We start from the raw sequence: 19333 nt of genomic DNA, 5'->3' as shown, positions 1-19333 counted from the left end.
TGTTGGACACATATAAGAGAGGAAAAAAACATTGGAAAAGATTTAACCTTTTTATTTGCTTTTTGTTTTTCCAGCAGTAGTTTGTAAACTTCAAAGCTAGGCCTAGGAGGAGAGTCTTAGAAGGAAAAATAAAGATTTTCTTTTTTTAAATTTGGCAAATTATATGTGTAAAAAAATAAAATAAGCTGTCAGTGCGGAAGTGAACAATGTTTTATTTTTTAACTTTTATCAATTGCTTTATTAGTATAATCAAGACCACACCTTGGCCAGGTTTTAGAGAAAATAAATCTATATTTCTGCACATCAAACTTGTCAATATCACACGGACACCATAGATAGAAAGAAACAACGATTGACAGAGTGTATCAAGGTGTGGAAAATAATTCTGTAATAAAACTGCCCCCGTCACGGGCAATGAGTCGCGACCCATCACTTCATTTCCAACCTTTAGGGTAACCACAATACTTTGGGTATTGATGTGCTGCCTGCACCACTTGAAACACACCAGCGAATGCCAACACAATGATAATTAGGAGGAAAAGGACGCTCAGCACGGTGGCCACAATATTGAGTGTTCGGGCTGTAGATCCGTATTGCCGAGATCCTTCTACATTGCCCACAAACTTCCGATCTCTGGACTTGCTTCGCTCCCCCCCCCATCGCATTGAGTGAACAATGTTGCCCATTGCCCACACCCTCTCCCTCTCCATTTACAGCTCCTGGAAGCTCGAGTTTCAGAACTAGAGCGGCGGCTGGAGACACTGGAGCATCCGCGAGTCGGAGAGCATCATGGATAGCACGTATAGGGAGGTGGTCACACCGCAGGCTCAGGCTCCGCATGCAGGAAGGGAATGGGTAACCACCAGACAGAGCAAGAGAGCGAGGCATACTGTTGAGGGGAATGGCCTCTACGGGGAAAACAGCAACAGCCAAACTTGTGGCACCACGGTTTGTTCTGCTGCAGAGGGGAGGGGTGATAAATGTGATAGTGCAATAGTTATAGGGTATTCAATTGTAAGGGGAATAGACAGGCGTTTCTATGGCCGCAAACGAGACTCCAGGATGGTATGTTGCCTCCCTGGTGCTAGGGTCAAGGATGTCTCGGAGCGGGTACAGGATATTCTGGAGGGGGAGGGTGAACAGCCAGTGGCCGTGGTACACATCGGTACAAACGACATAGGTGAAAAAAAGGATGAGGTCCGAAAAGCAGAATACAGGGAACTAGGAAGGAAGTTAAGAAATCAAACCTCGAAGGTAGTGATCTCAGGATTACTACCAGTGCCACGTGCTAGTCAGAGTAGAAATGACAGGATATTTAGGATGAATACGTGGCTGAAGGGATGGTGTCAGGGGGAGGGTTTCAGATTCCTGGGGCATTGGGACCAGTTCTGGGGGAGGTGGGACCTGTACAAACTGGACGGGTTACACCTGGGCAGGACTGGAACTGATGTCCTAGGGGGGCTATTTGCTAGAGCGGTTGGGGAGTGTTCAAACTAATGTGGCAGGGGATGGGAAACAATGCAGGAAGTCGGAAGGTAGAAAAGGGCAGAAACAAAAGGCAGCAAGGGGGAAAGTGTAAGGCAGAGAAGCCATAGTCAAAAATCAAAAAGGGCGACAGTACAAGGTACAGTGACTGAGGGGAGCTCAGTGAATAGGCCCAGTAATACTAAAAGGAATAAAACGGGAAGTAAAACATCAATGGAAAGCTACGCGACAGGTTGTTACATGAAGATATGGGTTCAACGACAAGGAAAATTAGGAGAAGGTGTTAAGTTTCAAAACAGAGGTATAAAAGCCAACATAAGTGTACTTTACCTGAATGCTCGTAGTATTCGGAATAAGGTAAGTGAGTTGATGGCGCAAATCATCGTGAATGACTATTATTTAGTGGCCATTACTGAAACATGGTTAAAGGATGGTCACGACTGGGAGTTAAATATCCACGGGTATCAAACTATTCGGAAGGACAGAGTGGATGGTAAAGGAGGTGGTGTAGCTCTGTTATTTAAGGAAGACATCCGGGCAATAGTAAGGGATGGCATTGGTGCTATGGAGGATAAGGTTGAATCCATTTGGGTGGAAATCAGGAATAGTAAGGCGAAAAAGTCACTCGTAGGAGTAGTCTATAGGCCACCAAGTAGTAACATTATTGTGGGGCAGGCAATAAACAAATAAATAACTGATGCATGTAGAAATGGTACAGCAGTTATCATGGGGGATTTTAATCTACATGTCGATTGATTTAACCAGGTCGGTCAAGGCAGCCTTGAGGAGGAGTTTATAGAATGTATCCGCGATAGTTTCCTAGAACAGTATGTAATAGAACCTACGAGGGAAACAAGCGGTCCTAGATCTTGTCCTGTGTAATGAGACAGGGTTGATTAATGATCTCATAGTTAGGGATCCTCTCGGATAGAACGATCACAATATGGTGGAATTTAGAATACAGATGGAGGGTGAGAAGGTAAAATCAAACACTAGTGTTTTGAGCATAAGCAAAGGAGATTACAATGGGATGAGAGAAGAGCTAGCTAAGGTAGACTGGGAGCAAAGACTTTATGGTGAAACAGTTGAGAAACAGTGCAGAACCTTCCAAGCGATTTTTCACAGTGCTCAGCAAAGGTTTATACCAACAAAAAGGAAGGACGGTAGAAAGATGGAAAATCGACCATGGATATCTAAGGAACTAAGGGAGAGTATCAAATTGAAGGAAAAAGCATACAAAGTGGCAAACATTAGTGGGAGACTAGAGGACTGGGAAATCTTTAGGGGGCAACAGAAAGCTACTAAAAAAGCTATAAATAAGAGTAAGATAGATTATGAGAGTAAACTTGCTCAGAATATAAAAACAGTGAAAGTTTCTACAAATATATAAAACAAAAAAGAGTGGCTAAGGTAAATATTGGTCCTTTAGAGGATGAGAAGGGAGATTTAATAATGGGAGATGAGGAAATGGCTGAGGAACTGAACAGGTTTTATGGGTCGGTCTTCACAGTGGAAGACGCAAATAACATGCCAGTGACTGATGGAAATGAGGCAATGACAGCTGAGGACCTTGAGATGATTGCTATCACTAAGGAAGTAGTGATGGGCAAGCTAATGGGGCTAAAGGTAGACAAATCTCCTGGTCCTGTTGGAATGCATCCCAGAGTGCTAAAAGAGAATGCTAGGGAAATTGCAAACGCACTAGTGATAATTTACCAAAATTCACTAGACTCTGGGGTGGTCCCGGCAGATTGGAAATTAGCAAACGTGACACCACTGTTTAAAAAAGGAGGTAGGCAGAAAGTGGGTAATTATAGGCCAGTTAGCTTGACTTCGGTAGTAGGGAAGATGCTGGAATCTATCATCAAGGAAGAAATAGCAAGGCATCTGGATAGAAATTGTCCCATTGGGCAGACGCAGCATGGGTTCATAAAAGGCAGGTCGTGCCTAACTAATTTAGTGGAATTTTTTGAGGGCATTGCCAGTGTGGTAGATAACGGGGGGCCAATGGATGTGGTATATCTGGATTTCCAGAAAGCTTTTGACAAGTGCCACACAAAATATTGCTGCATAAGATAAAGATGCATGGCATTAAGGGGAAAGTAGTAGCATGGATAGATGATTGGTTAATTAATAGAAAGCAAAGAGTGGGGATTAATGGGTGTTTCTCTGGTTGGCAATCAGTAGCTAGTGGTGTCCCTCAGGGTTCAGTGTTGGGCCCACAATTGTTCACAATTTACATCGATGAGTTGGAGTTGGGGACCAAGTGCAATGTGTCCAAGTTTGCAGACGACACTAAGATGAGTGGTAAAGCAAAAAGTGCAGAGGATACCGGAAGTCTGCAGAGGGCTTTGGATAGGTTAAGTGAATGGGCTAGGGTCTGGCAGATGGAATACAATGTTGACAAATGTGAGGTTATCCATTTTGGTAGGAATAACAGCAAAAGGGATTATTATTTAAATGATAAAATATTAAAACATGCCGCTGTGCAGAGAGACCTGGGTGTGCTAGTGCATGAGTCGCACAAAGTTGGTTTACAGGTGCAACAGGTGATTAGGCAGGCAAATGGAATTTTGTCCTTCATTGCTCGAGGGATGGAGTTTAAGACTAGGGAGGTTATGCTGCAATTGTAAAGGTGTTAGTGAGGCCACTCCTGGGGTATTGTGTTCAGTTTTGGTCTCCTGACCTGAGAAAGGACGTTACTGGCGCTGGAGGGTGTGCAGAGGAGATTCACTAGGTTAATCCCAGAGCTGAAGGGGTTGGATTACGAGGAGAGGTTGAGTAGACTGGGACTGTACTCGTTGGAATTTAGAAGGATGAAGGGGGATCTTGTAGAAACATATAAAATTATGAAGGGAATAGATAGGATAGATGCGGGCAGGTTGTTTCCACTGGCGGGTGAAAGCAGAACTAGGGGGCATAGCCTCAAAATAAGGGGAAGTAGATTTAGGACTGAGTTTAGGAGGAATTTCTTCACCCAAAGGATTGTGAATCTATGGAATTCCTTGCCCAGTGAAGCAGTTGAGGCTCCTTCATTAAATGTTTTTAAGAGAAAGATAGATCGTTTTTTTGAAGAATAAAGGGATTAAGGGTTATGGTGTTCGGGCCGGAAAGTGGAGTTGAGTCCACAAAAGATCAGCCATGATCTCATTGAATGGCGGAGCAGGTTCGAGGGACTTGATGGTCTACTCCTGTTCCTAGTTCTTATGTTCTGATGTTCTTTCCCTTTCTCTCACCCTATTATACTGCTACTGCCCTCTTACTTAGTCTCTCTCCTCTCATTCTCACTCAGGCACAGCTGGAGCCGTATTTAGATTTATTGTGACGTGTACCGAGGTACAGTGAAAAGTATTGTTCTGTGTACAGTCCAGGCAGATTGCTCCATACATAAAAAACATAGAGCATACGATAAATACATGAGGATATATAATGGAAATACATAAACATAGCGGGTGATGTATACAGTATATAGTGCTACAACTGTAGAGAATTTGCTCAGAAAAATCAGTTCAGACTACAAGACCAGTTCCGACCCGAAGAGGGCCATTCAGTAGTCTGGTAACAGCGGGGAAGAAGCTGTTTTTGAATCTATTAGTGCATGTTGTCAAATTTTTATGTCTCCCGCCCAATGGAAGTGGCTGCAAGAGAGATGAACCCAGATGGGAGGGGTCTTTGATTATGCTGCCCGCTTTGCCAAGGCAGCGGGAGGTGTAAACCGAGTCGGTGGATGGGAGGTGGGATCGCGTGATAAACTGGGCTGTGTTCATGACTCTCTGTAGTTCCTTACGTCTTGGGCCGAGCAGTTGCCATACCAAGTTGTTTTGCAGCCAGATAGGATGCTTTCTATGGTATTCCCTGCACTAGATCCGCTGTCACCTTGGCCTTCCTCCCTCCTCTGGATCCATTTATGGCAGTGCCGAGATCTCGATTCTCTTCTTTATCTTTCAATTGCAATGTGAAGGTCGTTGATACTGGGATGGGGTGCTATGGGGACGGTTTGTTTACACATGGTTAAATATCCCTCCCTGCATCCAGAAACTGCCCCCCTCCCCTCCACCGCTCAAAGAAATACAACTCTCAAAGGCTTGTTTAAAAGTAAATAAATAATTCAAAAGGGAAGAAAAATGTATCAACTATCCATTGACACCCATTCTGAGGTTCTTCTCTTAATTGTTTTGAAATGAAAAATGAAATGAAAATCGCTTATTGTCACGAGTAGGCTTCAAATGAAGTTACTGTGAAAAGCCCCTAGTCGCCACATTCCGGCGCCTGTTCGGGGAGGCTGGTACGGGAATTGAATCGTGCTGCTGGCCTGCCTTGGTCTGCTTTCAAAGCCAGCGATTGAGCCCTGTGCTAAACCAGCCCCAGTTTTGAGTCTCCTTTTCTCTTCAACTCAAGGAAAAGTTTTTTGCTTTTGCTGTCAATTCTCTGGTCTCTGCCATGCGGCTGCTCCTGCTCCTCCGATCATAGATTCTGTGTTTGGAGGAACAGCAAGAATGGGAGGGAGGCTGGAGCATAGGAGAGACAAAATCTGTGATTGGAGGGCCAGCTCCTCACAGAATCTCTCTACTACGCTCAATGCTCCTTCAATGCTGTAGATGTCATATACATGGACTTCAGTAAGGCGTTTGATAAAGTTTCCCATGGAGGTTGATGGAAAAAGTGAAATCGCATGGGGTTCAGGGTGTACTAGCTAGATGGATAAAGAACTGGCTGGGCAACAAGAGACAGAGTAGTGGTGGAAGGGAGTGTCTCAAAATGGAGAAGGGTGACTAGTGGTGTTCCACAGGGATCCGTGCTCGGACCGCTGTTGTTTGTGATATACATAAATGATCTGGACGAAGGTATAGGTGGTCTGATTAGCAAGTTTGCAGATGATACTAAGATTGGTGGAGTTGCAGATAGCGAGGGGGACTGTCAGAGAATACAGCAAAATATCGATAGATTGGAGAGTTGGGCAGAGAAATGGCAGATGGAGTTCAATCCAGGCAAATGCGAGGTGATGCATTTTGGAAGATCCAATTCAAGAGCGGACTATACAGTCAATGGAAGAGTCCTGGGGAAAATTGATGTACGGAGAGATCTGGGAGTTCAGGTCCATTGTACCCTGAAGGTGGCAACGCACGTCGATAGAGTGGTCAAGAAGGCATACAGCATGCTTGCCTTCATCGGACGGGGTATTGAGTACAAGAGTCGGCAGGTCATGTTATAGTTGTATAGGACTTTGGTTAGGCCACATTTGGAATACTGCGTGCAGTTCTGGTCGCCACATTACCAGAAGGATGTGGATACTTTAGAGAGGTGCAGAGGAGGTTCACCAGGATGTTGCCTGGTATGGAGGCTGCTAGCTTTGAAGAAAGGTTGAGTAGATTAGGATTGTTTTCGTTGGAAAGACGGAGGTTGAGGGGGGGCCTGATTGAGGTCTACAAAATTGAGAGGTATGGACAGGGTGGATAGCAACAAGCTTTTTCCAAGAGTGGGGGTGTCAATTACAAGGGGTCACGATTTCAAGGTGAGAGGGGGAAAGTTGGAGATGTGCGTGGAAAGTTTTTTACGCAGAGGGTGGCGGGTGCCTGGAACGCTTGGCCAGCGGAGGTGGTAGAGGCGGGCACATGGCATCATTTTTATTTTTTCAAATATGTTTATTCAAGATTTTCAACAATTTTCAACCAAACACTCCAGAAAGAAAAAAAGAAAAACGAAATACGATAGCATCATTTAAGATGCATCTAGACAGATATATGAACGGGCGGGAACAGAGGGAAGTAGATCCTCGGAAAATAGGCGACAGGTTTAGATAAAGGATCTGGATCGGCGCAGGCTGGGAGGGCTGAAGGGCCTGTTCCTGTGCTGTAATTTTCTTTGTTCTTTTGTTCTTAATCAAACTCAACATGTTTTCCTACTCTCAACAACGCACTGTGATTCTGACTGCACATTTCATACCTTTCAACTCGCTCCTTGAACTTGGCCTACCCCGCTGTTATTTTAATAATACTTAATAATAATAATAATAATAATAATAATAATTGCTTATTGTCACAAGTAGGCTTCAATGAAGTTCCTGTGAAAAGCCCCTAGTCGCCACATTCCGGCGCCAGTCCGGAGAGGCTGGTACGGGAATTGAAGCCGCGCTGCTGCCTTGTTCTGCATTACAAGCCAGCTGTTTAGCCCACTGTGCTAAACGAACCCCTAGTTTATCATTGTACTGCACAGTGAAGTATTGCATTTATACGGTACCTTTTAGGATCTCAGGGCATCCTAAAGCACTTTGTAGCCAATAGATTATTTCTGAAGCCAAATGAACAGAGAATTTACAGATGACAAAGTCCCAACTAAGGAAAATATGACTGCTGAATTTGTTGATGGTTTTAGTTTAAACCATGCAATGGAATGAACATCTGTCCTTCTGTTCAGCCAATGCCATGATATCGTTCCCATCTGCAAGAATAAGGAGATAGTGCCTTGATTAACATCTTGTCCAAAAGCCTCTTACAATGCTTCCAACAATGCATTATTTCCCCCAGTTCTGCACTAAAGTCTCAACCTAGGTTATGTGGTTGTGTACTGAGAGTGGAACATGAATTCATGCCCCTCTGTCTTGGATAGGGTTTTACCATAGAACTGTGTTAACAATGAACATCTTTTCACAAAACGCAGCACGGCAGCACAAGTGGCTAGCACTGTGGCTTCACAGCGCCAAGGTCCCAGGTTTGATTCCCCGCTGGGTTATTGTGCGGAGTCTTCACGTTCTCCCCGTGTCTCCGAGTGCTCCACTTTCTTCCTACAGTCCAAAGACATGCAGGTTAGGTGGATTGGCTATGCTAAATTGCCCTTAGTGTCCAAAAAAGATTAGGAGGGGTTATTGGGTTACAGGGATAGGGTGGAAGTGAGGGCTGAAGTGGCTCGGTGCAGACTCGATGGGCCAAATGACCTCCTTCTGCACTGTATGTTCTATGTCTATGTCAAAGCCATACTTCAAATATGTGATGGTTTTTCAGCAAATTACTAAATTGAGAAAAAAATACCTGTTAAGGACCACTTCAGAAAGTTTAAATGATGCCATTCAAATTGTCTTCTTGCAGGAAAGCTTTGTATTGAAGTTACTGCTCAGAGTAAGATCGCCTGGATTTCAGAAACTCTCTGTATTGGTTGTGGCATTTGCGTTAAGGTAATCCAGTCTATGTATTTCTTTCAAAAGAGGGATGGTGGTGATGTGGTGCCTTCCCTCTGAAGTATAGTTTAAATGTAGCATTGACCTTTGATTCTGCACCTGGTTTACATCATCTGAATGTTATTGTTTCAAAAATCCTGTTGTTTTCCCATAAAATGGCCAGACCTTATTTTGGGGTTTTATTTTTGTACCTTTAATTATGATAAGTATTATTAAATTGGTTATGTAAATATTCAATATTAATATCTGCAAGTGTCACTAAAGTACTATGTTTTAAATGTTTGATGGATAAACGAGAAACCATGGCGGAGTGGGTGAGGGTGTTTTGTTCATTTTTTGTGAGCTACAAATTTAATCAGTTGTCAAAGATCTGCAAGAGGTACCCATGTTCACTTACCCTGATTTGTCCTGTTTCCCAAACCACCCTTCCCCCACCCCGCTGGCAACATTTATATATTTTGAATAGTTAGGGTAAAAATAGAGAAAACATTTACAGTGGTAATAGATATTTTGCTTAAGTTTTTCTGCACTCTGATTTTAGTTAGTTCATTTCTTTTTGATATTCTTGCAAATAGTTGCATTTATCCTGGAACTTTTTACAAAAGTTTATTAAGTAGACAAACTAGCTCTAATTTTGGTAGTGTAGCCAATAGTCAATTGCAGGTAATGTGATATGAACATTTTGTTAATTATTTAGTTTTCTGTTTCCTATTTCAGAAATGTCCTTTTGGGGCTTTGTCAATTGTTAACTTGCCAAGCAACTTGTCTAAAGAGACAACCCATAGATACTGTGCAAACTCCTTCAAGCTTCACAGGTAATTATGTTAAAAAGTTTGCGAGCTTTGGTAATCACTTGGCAGCTTCTGAGCGCATTACGTGGTAAATATTGTATTGAGTAACTCCTCGTGAAAAGTTGTGGTTGCATTTCTGGAAATTGCAGCTTTTAAGTGAAACAATTTAAAATGAATCATTGCTTCCCATAGTAATCAATGTTAAAGCCACAGTTGGGTACCATTGGGCATTTCTCACCCGGAAAGATAAATGTTGCAAGTTGAAATACATGAGCAGCATTGTATTTCTAGCTGAAATAACTTGCAAATTCAAGTAAATCACTAAAGTGAATCATTAAGTATAAAGGAAGTCATGTATAAATTGAAGTTAGATGACACTCGCCAATGTCTCTTATGCAAATCCTTGATTTCAGGGTGAACTGCTCCACTCTGACTCCATGGGTTCTGAGATGGCTGATAATTCCAATAGATAATCTCCATACTCTGCCAGATGTGGACAGCTGCTTATTGGAGGGTCAGTTAAAATGAATTCCGGAGGTTTTGCACTATGTCCACTGCCTTGACATAGCCTCTGCATGACTCCGTCAAAGTCTCTGTTCAGTGCCTTCACAAATCTTTTCCCACTTTGGTCGGTCACCATGTGTTGGTGGAGACATTTGACCTCTTTAAGGATGCTTTGAGGACACCTCTGAAGCATTTCAGCTGAGGTGACTTTTGAGTAATTTGGTACCTTAATGCTGAACATGTTGGCTTGAGGAAGACCGTACTGTTTTACTACCAATCCACCTAGCCTGAACATCTTTGGACTGTGGGAGGAAACCGGAGCACCCAGAGGAAACCCAAACAGCCATCCCTAAATCTCTCAACCCACTCTCATCACCAGCCCCATGATCATGCCACCTCAGGTGGTCTTGCTAGTCTCATCTGATTACTCACAGCAAAGGCCATCTTCGATTAGTTCCTTGTATCAGTCTCCGCCCACATCTCCCTTCCACTTCCAAACCCGACTTCCTTTTCTATCTACCACTGGTTTTAAAAACTACTGTCATGACAATGGATCATAGCCCCTAATTGCTTACATTAAACTTTTAAATAAGATGCTTGTTTTTAAAAATGAAGGATATTACAAGCAAAAATTGGTTGAGACAGCAAAATAACCACTTGCTGGAAAATCCCTTTGTGCATTACACTTGACCAACCCGTCCAGATAATGGAATGTCGCATCTTTTCAGACAGAGACATTTTGAAGGAAGAGATGCAATGCAAATCTGAACTGTAATCTCTGTTAGAGGTGATGGAGGCTGACTACCATCTCAGCAGAAACCATTTCCTGTGAGTTATATCCCACACCAGTTAAAAGAAAGCAGTTCTGGGCAAATACATATTTGAATTTTTCCCATTCCTGAAATGTACAAGAAAAGGGGTTAAAAGCCAACTCCAAGCTTGTTCTCTGTGCGCTAGTCTGGTATTCTCGTTCTACTTTGCAAATGTGTGCTGTGAAGATCACAGATGAAGAATATCCACTCGGCACCCCTGCCCTTGCAGGTAAAAAATGTCACTCGCTCTCTCTCCCTCTGATTGCTGGAAGGAAGTCACAAATCAACAAAGCCACAGTCAAAAAGGAAATAGGGCAATTCTTTTCAGCTAACCTGCAGAAGCAAGAATCTCCAAACCAACAGCTCAACTGCCAAATTCGATGCTACTGGAATCATCCACCTTGATGGCCACAATGTTTCACCATCTACTCCTCCCAGACAAGCCAAAGACTGACCGTATATGTTTTTAACTTTTATTTTTCAACTCCCTTTTCCTTTCTAATCTGTCTGTATCTGTGTTGCGCTTTATTATTTTCTCCAAGTTTAATAACTAATAAACTCACCCTTGAATTTAAGAAAGAAGAGTTAAATTGGCTATTTTGAAGCAGAATTACATTTGGTCTGCGAAATGTATCCAAGAGGGAAGGGATCTTTAAATTAATCTTGTTGCGACCAACCAAGGAGGTTGAATAAGGAAGGGAACCAGTTTGATGAAGGTAATCCAGCAAGTAATATAAAAACAAGCTATTAAGAGCTTTAAAAAAATAAAAAGGAAGAGAGAAGTCAAAGTGAACATAGGCCCCTTGGAGAATGAAACTGGGGAAATACTAATGGGGTGCCAGGAAATGGCAGAGGAGTTAAATAAATACTTTGGGCCAGTCTTCATGGTAGACCACACTAAGAACATTCCAAAAATACTAAATAATCAAGGGGCAAAATATGAGAGTGTAGGGGGGGAGAAGGAGGATATAAATACAATGACTATCATGAGAGAAAACGTACGAGGGAAACTAATGGGGCGAAAAGCAAATATGTCCCCCGGCCCTGGTGGGTTGCTCCTAGGATATTAAAGGAAGTAGCTAGAGAGGTGGTCAAGTTTCACCCTTGCCAGTGGATTGAAATGGCTCTGATCAAAGGTACATGACATCCGATGTAAGGCTTCCTGTCCTTTTTCCCCCCCCCCCCCCCCCCTTTATTTTAACATGCTCATCCTTATTTTCAAATCTCTCCATGCCCTCGCCCGTGCCTATCTCTGAAATTGCTCCACCACCTCTCGTGGCTGAATGTTGTTGATTGTTCCAAACTGAGCATGTACGTCTGCAAGTGTGTTAATTTTATAATAAATGTTCTCTTTTTACAATATCTTTGACCAATAAAATACTTTTAGTTTCTTTATCCACAAATTTTCAGCTAGTTGTCATTTAAAGGAAGTATTGTGTCCACAGGATTGATGCTAGGAGACACGTAGGCTGACAAGTTTAAGGAGCCTTATTATTGAGATGTGTTCAGTACAGACTGCTCATTTAGTCTGGACAGCTACCCGCGCTCACGATCGGTGATGTCACTTCCTGTGACATCCTGCATGTATTATTATACAGTGACCAGTGCTGCTTCTCAGAAATCAATAAAAATACATTTACTCCCCATTTAAATCTATCGTCCCCAACAAATTTTGACAAGTATAACATGAACAATAATCAAACAACGATAATCAATGAGTCCCAACAGTTTGGGGATCGTCGTTCTTTGAAATGGTTGTGGGTGAATCTCGGACGTTTGCATCTTGGCTCGAGTTGTAGCCTCTGGCATTTCTGGCTTTGTATGAACCTCATCAGTTGTTTTGACTGGTGTCTACATTGTAACTAGAGGTTAGCTCTGTGCTTGGTCTGAAATTGAAGTGCTGTTTTCCTCAACTGTTTCTGGTGGTGTTTGTCTTTCAAGAAGGTTCAGTTCAGAACATTGTACAGTTGAATTCGGATTCACTGGAGATCCTATCTGCGACAGATTTGTTCTCCCTGCCAACAGTTGATCCAAATGCCTCCTCCAGATGACATCACCCCGGATCTGGATGGTATACAAGGCAGGTCCCATATGGGAGGCATGGTAGCACAGTGGGTAACACTGTTGCCCCACAGCTCCAGGGTCCCAGGTTCGATTCCCGGCTTGGGTCACTGTCTGTGCCGAGTCTGCACGTTCTCCCTGTGTCTGCGTGGGTTTCCTCCAGGTGCTCCGGTTTCCTCCCACGTGTCCCGAAAGACGTGCTGTTAGGTAATTTGGACATTCTGAATTCTCCCTCAGTGTACCCGAACAGGTGCCGGGGTGTGGTGACTGGGGGATTTTCACAGTAACTTCATTCCAGTGTTAATGTAAGCCTACTTATGACAATAAAGATTATTATTATCTAGGTGATGATCATGGCAAGAACCCATTTCTCTTCTGTAGAGTAGTTCCCAGCCAGAACTAGTCCTTGGCGAAAGGACTAGACCTTTTTTTTCGCACCGTTCGATCTGACCTTGTTATTTCTTTTGAACATTTTCTTTCATCTTGGAGGTTTCAATAAGTCTGAATGAAATTGTCGCTTCATCATCAGTAATGCTGGAGAAATTTTTGTTCTTGAATGAGCAGTGTTACTATACAAAAGTAGGAATTGATTTTGCATTTGGTCAATGAACCTTGTTCCCTTTATGCCCTTAATGTGTGTTTCATTGTTTGCACAATATGCTCTGCTAGTCCGTTCCTAGCAGGATGGTACAGTGCAGACCTAATATGTTGTATACTTTTCTCTTTCAAGAAACTTTCAAATTCTTAGATGAACTGTGGTCCATTATCACTCACCGATTGCTCAGGAAATTCTACTGAAGAATTCTCCTAACTTCTCGATCATCTTTTCTGATGAAGTTGACTTCATTAAGGTGATTTCTGTCCACTTTGAATGAGTACCAATTTTGACTGGGAATATTGCGTACTCGGGTGTGCATCCATTGCAAGCCTCTTGTCATTCCCAAGGATGCAGCGGCGCTAATGGTGGCAGGTTCCCCCCCTTTCGGCCATGAAGAACGTGTCCCAGCCTTTTTCTCTATTTCTGCGTGGTGCAGGCCACCTTAAATAGCTCCTCGCTATCTCTTTCATTTTCACAATGGCCCTCATGTAATTTGTTCCAACACTCATCTTCTCAATGGTGGTGGAATGATTACTCTGAGCCTCCAAAGAAGACACCCTGGCTGTAGTTAACTCCAATGTTCGAGTGGAGTACAGTTTCAGGTCAGGCTTTGGATCTGAGGTTTTGCCTCTTAGCACCATCTCCATTGCTTCAGAGAGTATCTGACTGCTCTGGGTATAAGAACATAAGAACTAGGAGCAGGAGTAGGCCATCTGGCCCCTCGAGCCTGCTCCGCCATTCAATGAGATCATGGCTGATCTTTTGTGGACTCAGCTCCACTTTCCGGCCCGAACACCATAACCCTTAATCCCTTTATTCTTCAAAAAACTATCTATCTTTATCTTAAAAACATTTAATGAAGGAGCCTCTACTGCTTCACTGGGCAAGGAATTCCATAGATTCACAACCCTTTGGGTGAAGAAGTTCCTCCTAAACTCAGTCCTAAATCTACTTCCCCTTATTTTGAGGCTATGCCCCCTAGTTCTGCTTTCACCCGCCAGTGGAAACAACCTGCCCGCATCTATCCTATCGATTCCCTTCATAATTTTATATGTTTCTATAAGATCCCCCCTCATCCTTCTAAATTCCAACGAGTACAGTCCCAGTCTACTCAACCTCTCCTCGTAATCCAACCCCTTCAGCTCTGGGATTAACCTAGTGAATCTCCTCTGCACACCCTCCAGTGCCAGTACGTCCTTTCTCAAGTAAGGAGACCAAAACTGAACACAATACTCCAGGTGTGGCCTCACTAACACCTTATACAATTGCAGCATAACCTCCCTAGTCTTAAACTCCATCCCTCTAGCAATGAAGGACAAAATTCCATTTGCCTTCTTAATCACCTGTTGCACCTGAAAACCAACTTTCTGCGACTCATGCACGAGCACACCCAGGTCTCTCTGCACAGCAGCATGTTTTAATATTTTATCATTTAAATAATAATCCCTTTTGCCGTTATTCTTACCAAAATGGAGAACCTCACATTTGTCAACATTGTATTCCATCTGCCAGACCCTAGCCCATTCACTTAGCCTGTCCAAATCCCTCTGCAGACTTCCAGTATCCTCTGCACTTTTTGCTTCACCACTTATCTTAGTGTCGTCTGCAAACTTGGACACATTGCCCTTGGTCCCCAACTCCAAATCATCTATGTAAATTGTGAACAGTTGTGGGCCCAACACTGATCCCTGAGGGACACCACTAGCTACTGATTGCCAACCAGAGAAACACCCATTAATCCCCACTCTTTGCTTTCTATTAATTAACCAATCCTCTATCCATGCTCCTACTTTCCCCTTAATGCCATGCATCTTTATCTTATGCAACAACCTTTTGTGTGGCTCCTTGTCAAAGGCTTTCTGGAAATCCAGATATACCACATCCATTGGCTCCCCGTTATCTACCGCACTGTTAATGTCCTCAAAAAATTCCACTAAATTAGTTAGGCACGACCTGCCCTTTATGAACCCATGCTGCGTCTGTCCAATGGGACAATTTCCATCCAGATGCCTCGCTATTTCTTCCTTGATGAGAGATTCCAGCATCTTCCCTACTACCAAAGTTAAGCTCACTGGCCTATAATTACCCACTTTCTGCCTACCTCCTTTTTTAAACAGTGGTGTCACGTTTGCTAATTTCCAATCCGCCACGACCACCCCAGAGTCTAGTGAATTTTGGTAAATTATCACTAGTGCATTTGCAGTTTCCCTAGCCATCTCTTTTAGCACTCTGGGATGCATTCCATCAGGGCCAGGAGACTTGTCTACCTTTAGCCCCATTAGCTTGCCCATCACTACCTCCTTGGTGATATCAATCCTCTCAAGGTCCTCACCTGTCATAGCCTCATTTCCATCAGTCACTGGCATGTTATTTGTGTCTTCCACTGTGAAGACCGACCCAAAAAACCTGTTCAGTTCCTCAGCCATTTCCTCATCTCCCATTATTAAATCTCCCTTCTCATCCTCTAAAGGACCAATATTTACCTGAGCCACTCTTTTTTTGTTTTATGTATTTGTAGAAACTTTTACTATCTGTTTTTATATTCTGAGCAAGTTTACTCTCATAATCTATCTTACTCTTCTTTATAGCTTTTTTAGTAGCTTTCTGTTGCCCCCTAAAGATTTCCCAGTCCTCTAGTCTCCCACTGATCTTTGCTACTTTGTATGTTTTTTCCTTCAATTTGATACTCTCCTTTATTTCCTTAGATATCCACGGTCGATTGTCCCTCTTTTTACCGTCCTTCCTTTTTGTTGGTATAAACCTTTGCTGGGCACTGTGAAAAATCACTTGGAAGGTTCTCCACTGTTCCTCAACTGTTTCACCATAAAGTGTTTGCTCCCAGTCTACCTTAGCTAGTTCTTCTCTCATCCCATTGTAATCTCCTTTGTTTAAGCACAAAACACTAGTGCTTGATTTTACCTTCTCACCCTCCATCTGTATTTTAAATTCGACCACATTGTGATCGCTCCTTCCGAGAGGATCCCTAACTATGAGATCCTGAATCAATCCTGTCTCATTACACAGGACCAGATCTAGGACCGCTTGTTCCCTCGTAGGTTCCATTACATACTGTTCGAGGAAACTATCACGGATACATTCTATAAACTCCTCCTCAAGGCTGCCTTGACCGACCTGGTTAAACCAATCAACATGTAGATTAAAATCCCCCATGATAACATGGTAAATAAAGAGTATACTTCTTTATTTATCCTGACGTGACAGGTATACCGTCTACCTGTTCAAAGTAGAAGATACTTTCGCTTGAACCACTTGCTGATGAACTATTTGGTAGTGGTAATCGAGAAAACCAATCTGCATTGCAATGAAGACGTGATTGTTGCTACCTGATGGTGTAAGTGTGTGCAGTCAAAAACAGTACCCATCTCTGCATTCTGCTTGCTGCAAATGACTCCAAAAATTGTAGCACCAGTAATGGTTAGCACACACTGACAATTTGACCTATGACTGCAGAACGACCCATCTGTACCCTTTTGCACAGCATGAACACTTAATTTTGTTCTGTTTCCATGCAGCTTTGTTCTACCCTTGCTTAATATTATTTTTGCTTGAAGCTAGCTTTTTCTTCCAGCATGCACGCTCAATGTGGTTTCTTTGTCCACAGCTTCGGCATAAGAAATCCTTGCACCAGCATTCCACAGCTGACTATCCTGTGCTGGATTCTTGGCCCTGCCCACATTTCTGTTTCGCCCCGCCGGCGGGATGCTCCGTTATGCCGGCTGGTCAATGGGGCTTCCCGTTTTGGGGCAGCCCCTCGCCGTCGGGAAACCCCTGGGCTGCCAGCAAAACGGAGCTATCCGCCGGCGGAGAATCCAGCCCCATGTCTTTGCACGGGCAGCACTGTAGCATTGTGGATAGCACAATTGCTTCACAGCTCCAGGGTCCCAGGTTCGATTCCGGCTTGGGTCACTGTCTGTGCGGAGTCTGCACATCCTCCCCGTGTGTGCGTGGGTTTCCTCCGGGTGCTCCGGTTTCCTCCCACAGTCCAAAGATGTGCGGGTTAGGTGGATTGGTCATGATAAATTGCCCTTAGTGTCCAAAATTGCCCTTAGTGTTGGGTGGGGTTACTGGGTTATGGGGATAGGGTGGAGGTGCTGAATTTGGGTAGGGTGCTCTTTCCAAGAGCCGGTGCAGACTCGATGGGCCGAATGGCCTCCTTCGGCACTGTAAATTCTATGATAATCTGTGGCATGTACGCGTTTGAGTTTCAAAACACTTGGGTGTCTACTCTGCCGACATTTTGTTTTCCCAAGTACTCTAACTCCTTTGCTGACGTTCTTTCACTGCCAGTTCCATGGCCTTTTTCAGAGTAAGGTTACTCTCCACTAACAACCATTTCTGTATTGCCTTACTTCACAGACCAGTCTGTCCTGAATTGTATCATTTAATACCTCGCCGATCTCACAGTATTTGCAATCCCACAAGGCTTTAGCAAAAAGCACACTTGCAGAATCTCCATGATTTCTTCATATGTCTTAGTGCCTGGCTTCTCTGGCTGCACTAAACTTCCAAGGAGATTAAATGTTTTCCTCAGGAACTTGAGAACCCTAAATGGGAGCTCCATCGCTCCACATTTTGATCTCATAGGGCCATTTTCTTCCTAATGGAAGTTTCCTATATGTATACTTCGCAGCATGTTTTCAGCAGCTACCTTGCTTTAGTCTTTGAAAACAAGGCACAATCCGTGCTCCAGTCTGTTTCCTTAAACACCCACAGTTTGATATTTGCTACTGCGATCTCTCTTTAATCACCTTGCAGGGCGACCATTACTAACTTCCACTGAGCTGGTGGCTAGTAAGCACTGTTTGATGTCCTTGTCACAGTTTCTGTGTTGTGCCCGCACGATTGATGGTCGGTGGCATGGAGGCTGGCAAACTAAAGGAGCTTTATTAATGAGGTGTGTTCACTAAGGCTGCTTCTTTATTCTGCAGTTACCCATGCTGGAGATCGGTGATAGATCATCAAACAGTGCTCAGTGCAGCTTCTGTGCTGCTCCTCAGAAATCAATATAAATACATAACAGGAAGCACCTCTGGAATCATCTGCCTCTGGCCTGAATTTAGGCCACAAATATACTTACAGTGATGGGTAACCTCGGCTAGTGAATGGGCCACATGGGTGGCCCTACCTTCATCTCAGTGGGCTGCAAAATTGAAATCAGGCATGTTCACTAACTGACCCCATGAATAAGATTGAATATGTTTAATACACGGCAAATATTTTATAAGTTCTAGAAAATGTTTAATCATTCACATATGAAAAGTGTCATCACCTTCCAAGAGGTAAAGATAGAAGAAATATTTACACTTGATTGGACGCAGAGAGAGCACACTGCTCTCACAGGTATGTGTGCAATCAGCACATAGCTCACTTCACGCACCCTTGCTTCATGTGCGTATTACTTCAGTTATACCGGCAGGAAAAAAGCTACACAGATGGGAACCAGTGGAATGCAGCAACTCTGCACGTGGGCAATAGCCCACCACTGTATTTAAACCTGCAAGGCATTTTATGACATTTAGCTTTGTAAACATGAAGGTGTGCCCTGTGTACAACAGTTCACAGTATTTTCAAAGTTGAGTAAATTTTAATAACTCTTCTGAATTTTAGGTTGCCTATTCCTCGACCTGGTGAAGTTTTGGGTTTGGTGGGAACTAATGGTATTGGAAAATCTACGGCTCTGAAGATCCTAGCAGGAAAGCAAAAACCTAACTTGGGGAAATATGATGTGAGTTTTCTCTTGCCGTTAGTATGTCAAATATGTTTTGAAAATTGCCATTCAATGATTGGTATTTGTTTGCTGAAAATTTGTAGTCAAAAAGTTGCAGCTTTTCATAATCCGGCCTTTCCCGGACTGGCCTCCCCGAACAGGCCCCAGAATGTGGCGACTAGG

The 19333-nt window shown here is 43.3% G+C and overlaps 1 protein-coding gene across 1 annotated transcript in view; it reads left to right on the top strand.

Annotated features, from left to right (window-relative positions):
- Window positions 1-19333, top strand: part of abce1 (ATP-binding cassette, sub-family E (OABP), member 1) — a 113228-nt gene that overhangs the window by 25746 nt on the left and 68149 nt on the right. The window contains exons 3-5 of the mRNA XM_072496130.1: window positions 8568-8653; window positions 9374-9471; window positions 19051-19168. Coding sequence (XP_072352231.1) covers window positions 8568-8653; window positions 9374-9471; window positions 19051-19168 — 302 coding nt within the window. The remainder of the gene's footprint in view (window positions 1-8567; window positions 8654-9373; window positions 9472-19050; window positions 19169-19333) is intronic.

The sequence above is a fragment of the Scyliorhinus torazame genome, chromosome 3 (genome assembly GCF_047496885.1).
Source record: "Scyliorhinus torazame isolate Kashiwa2021f chromosome 3, sScyTor2.1, whole genome shotgun sequence".
Taxonomy (NCBI): Eukaryota; Metazoa; Chordata; class Chondrichthyes; order Carcharhiniformes; family Scyliorhinidae; genus Scyliorhinus; species Scyliorhinus torazame.
This window is presented reverse-complemented; position numbering and strand designations above follow the sequence as displayed.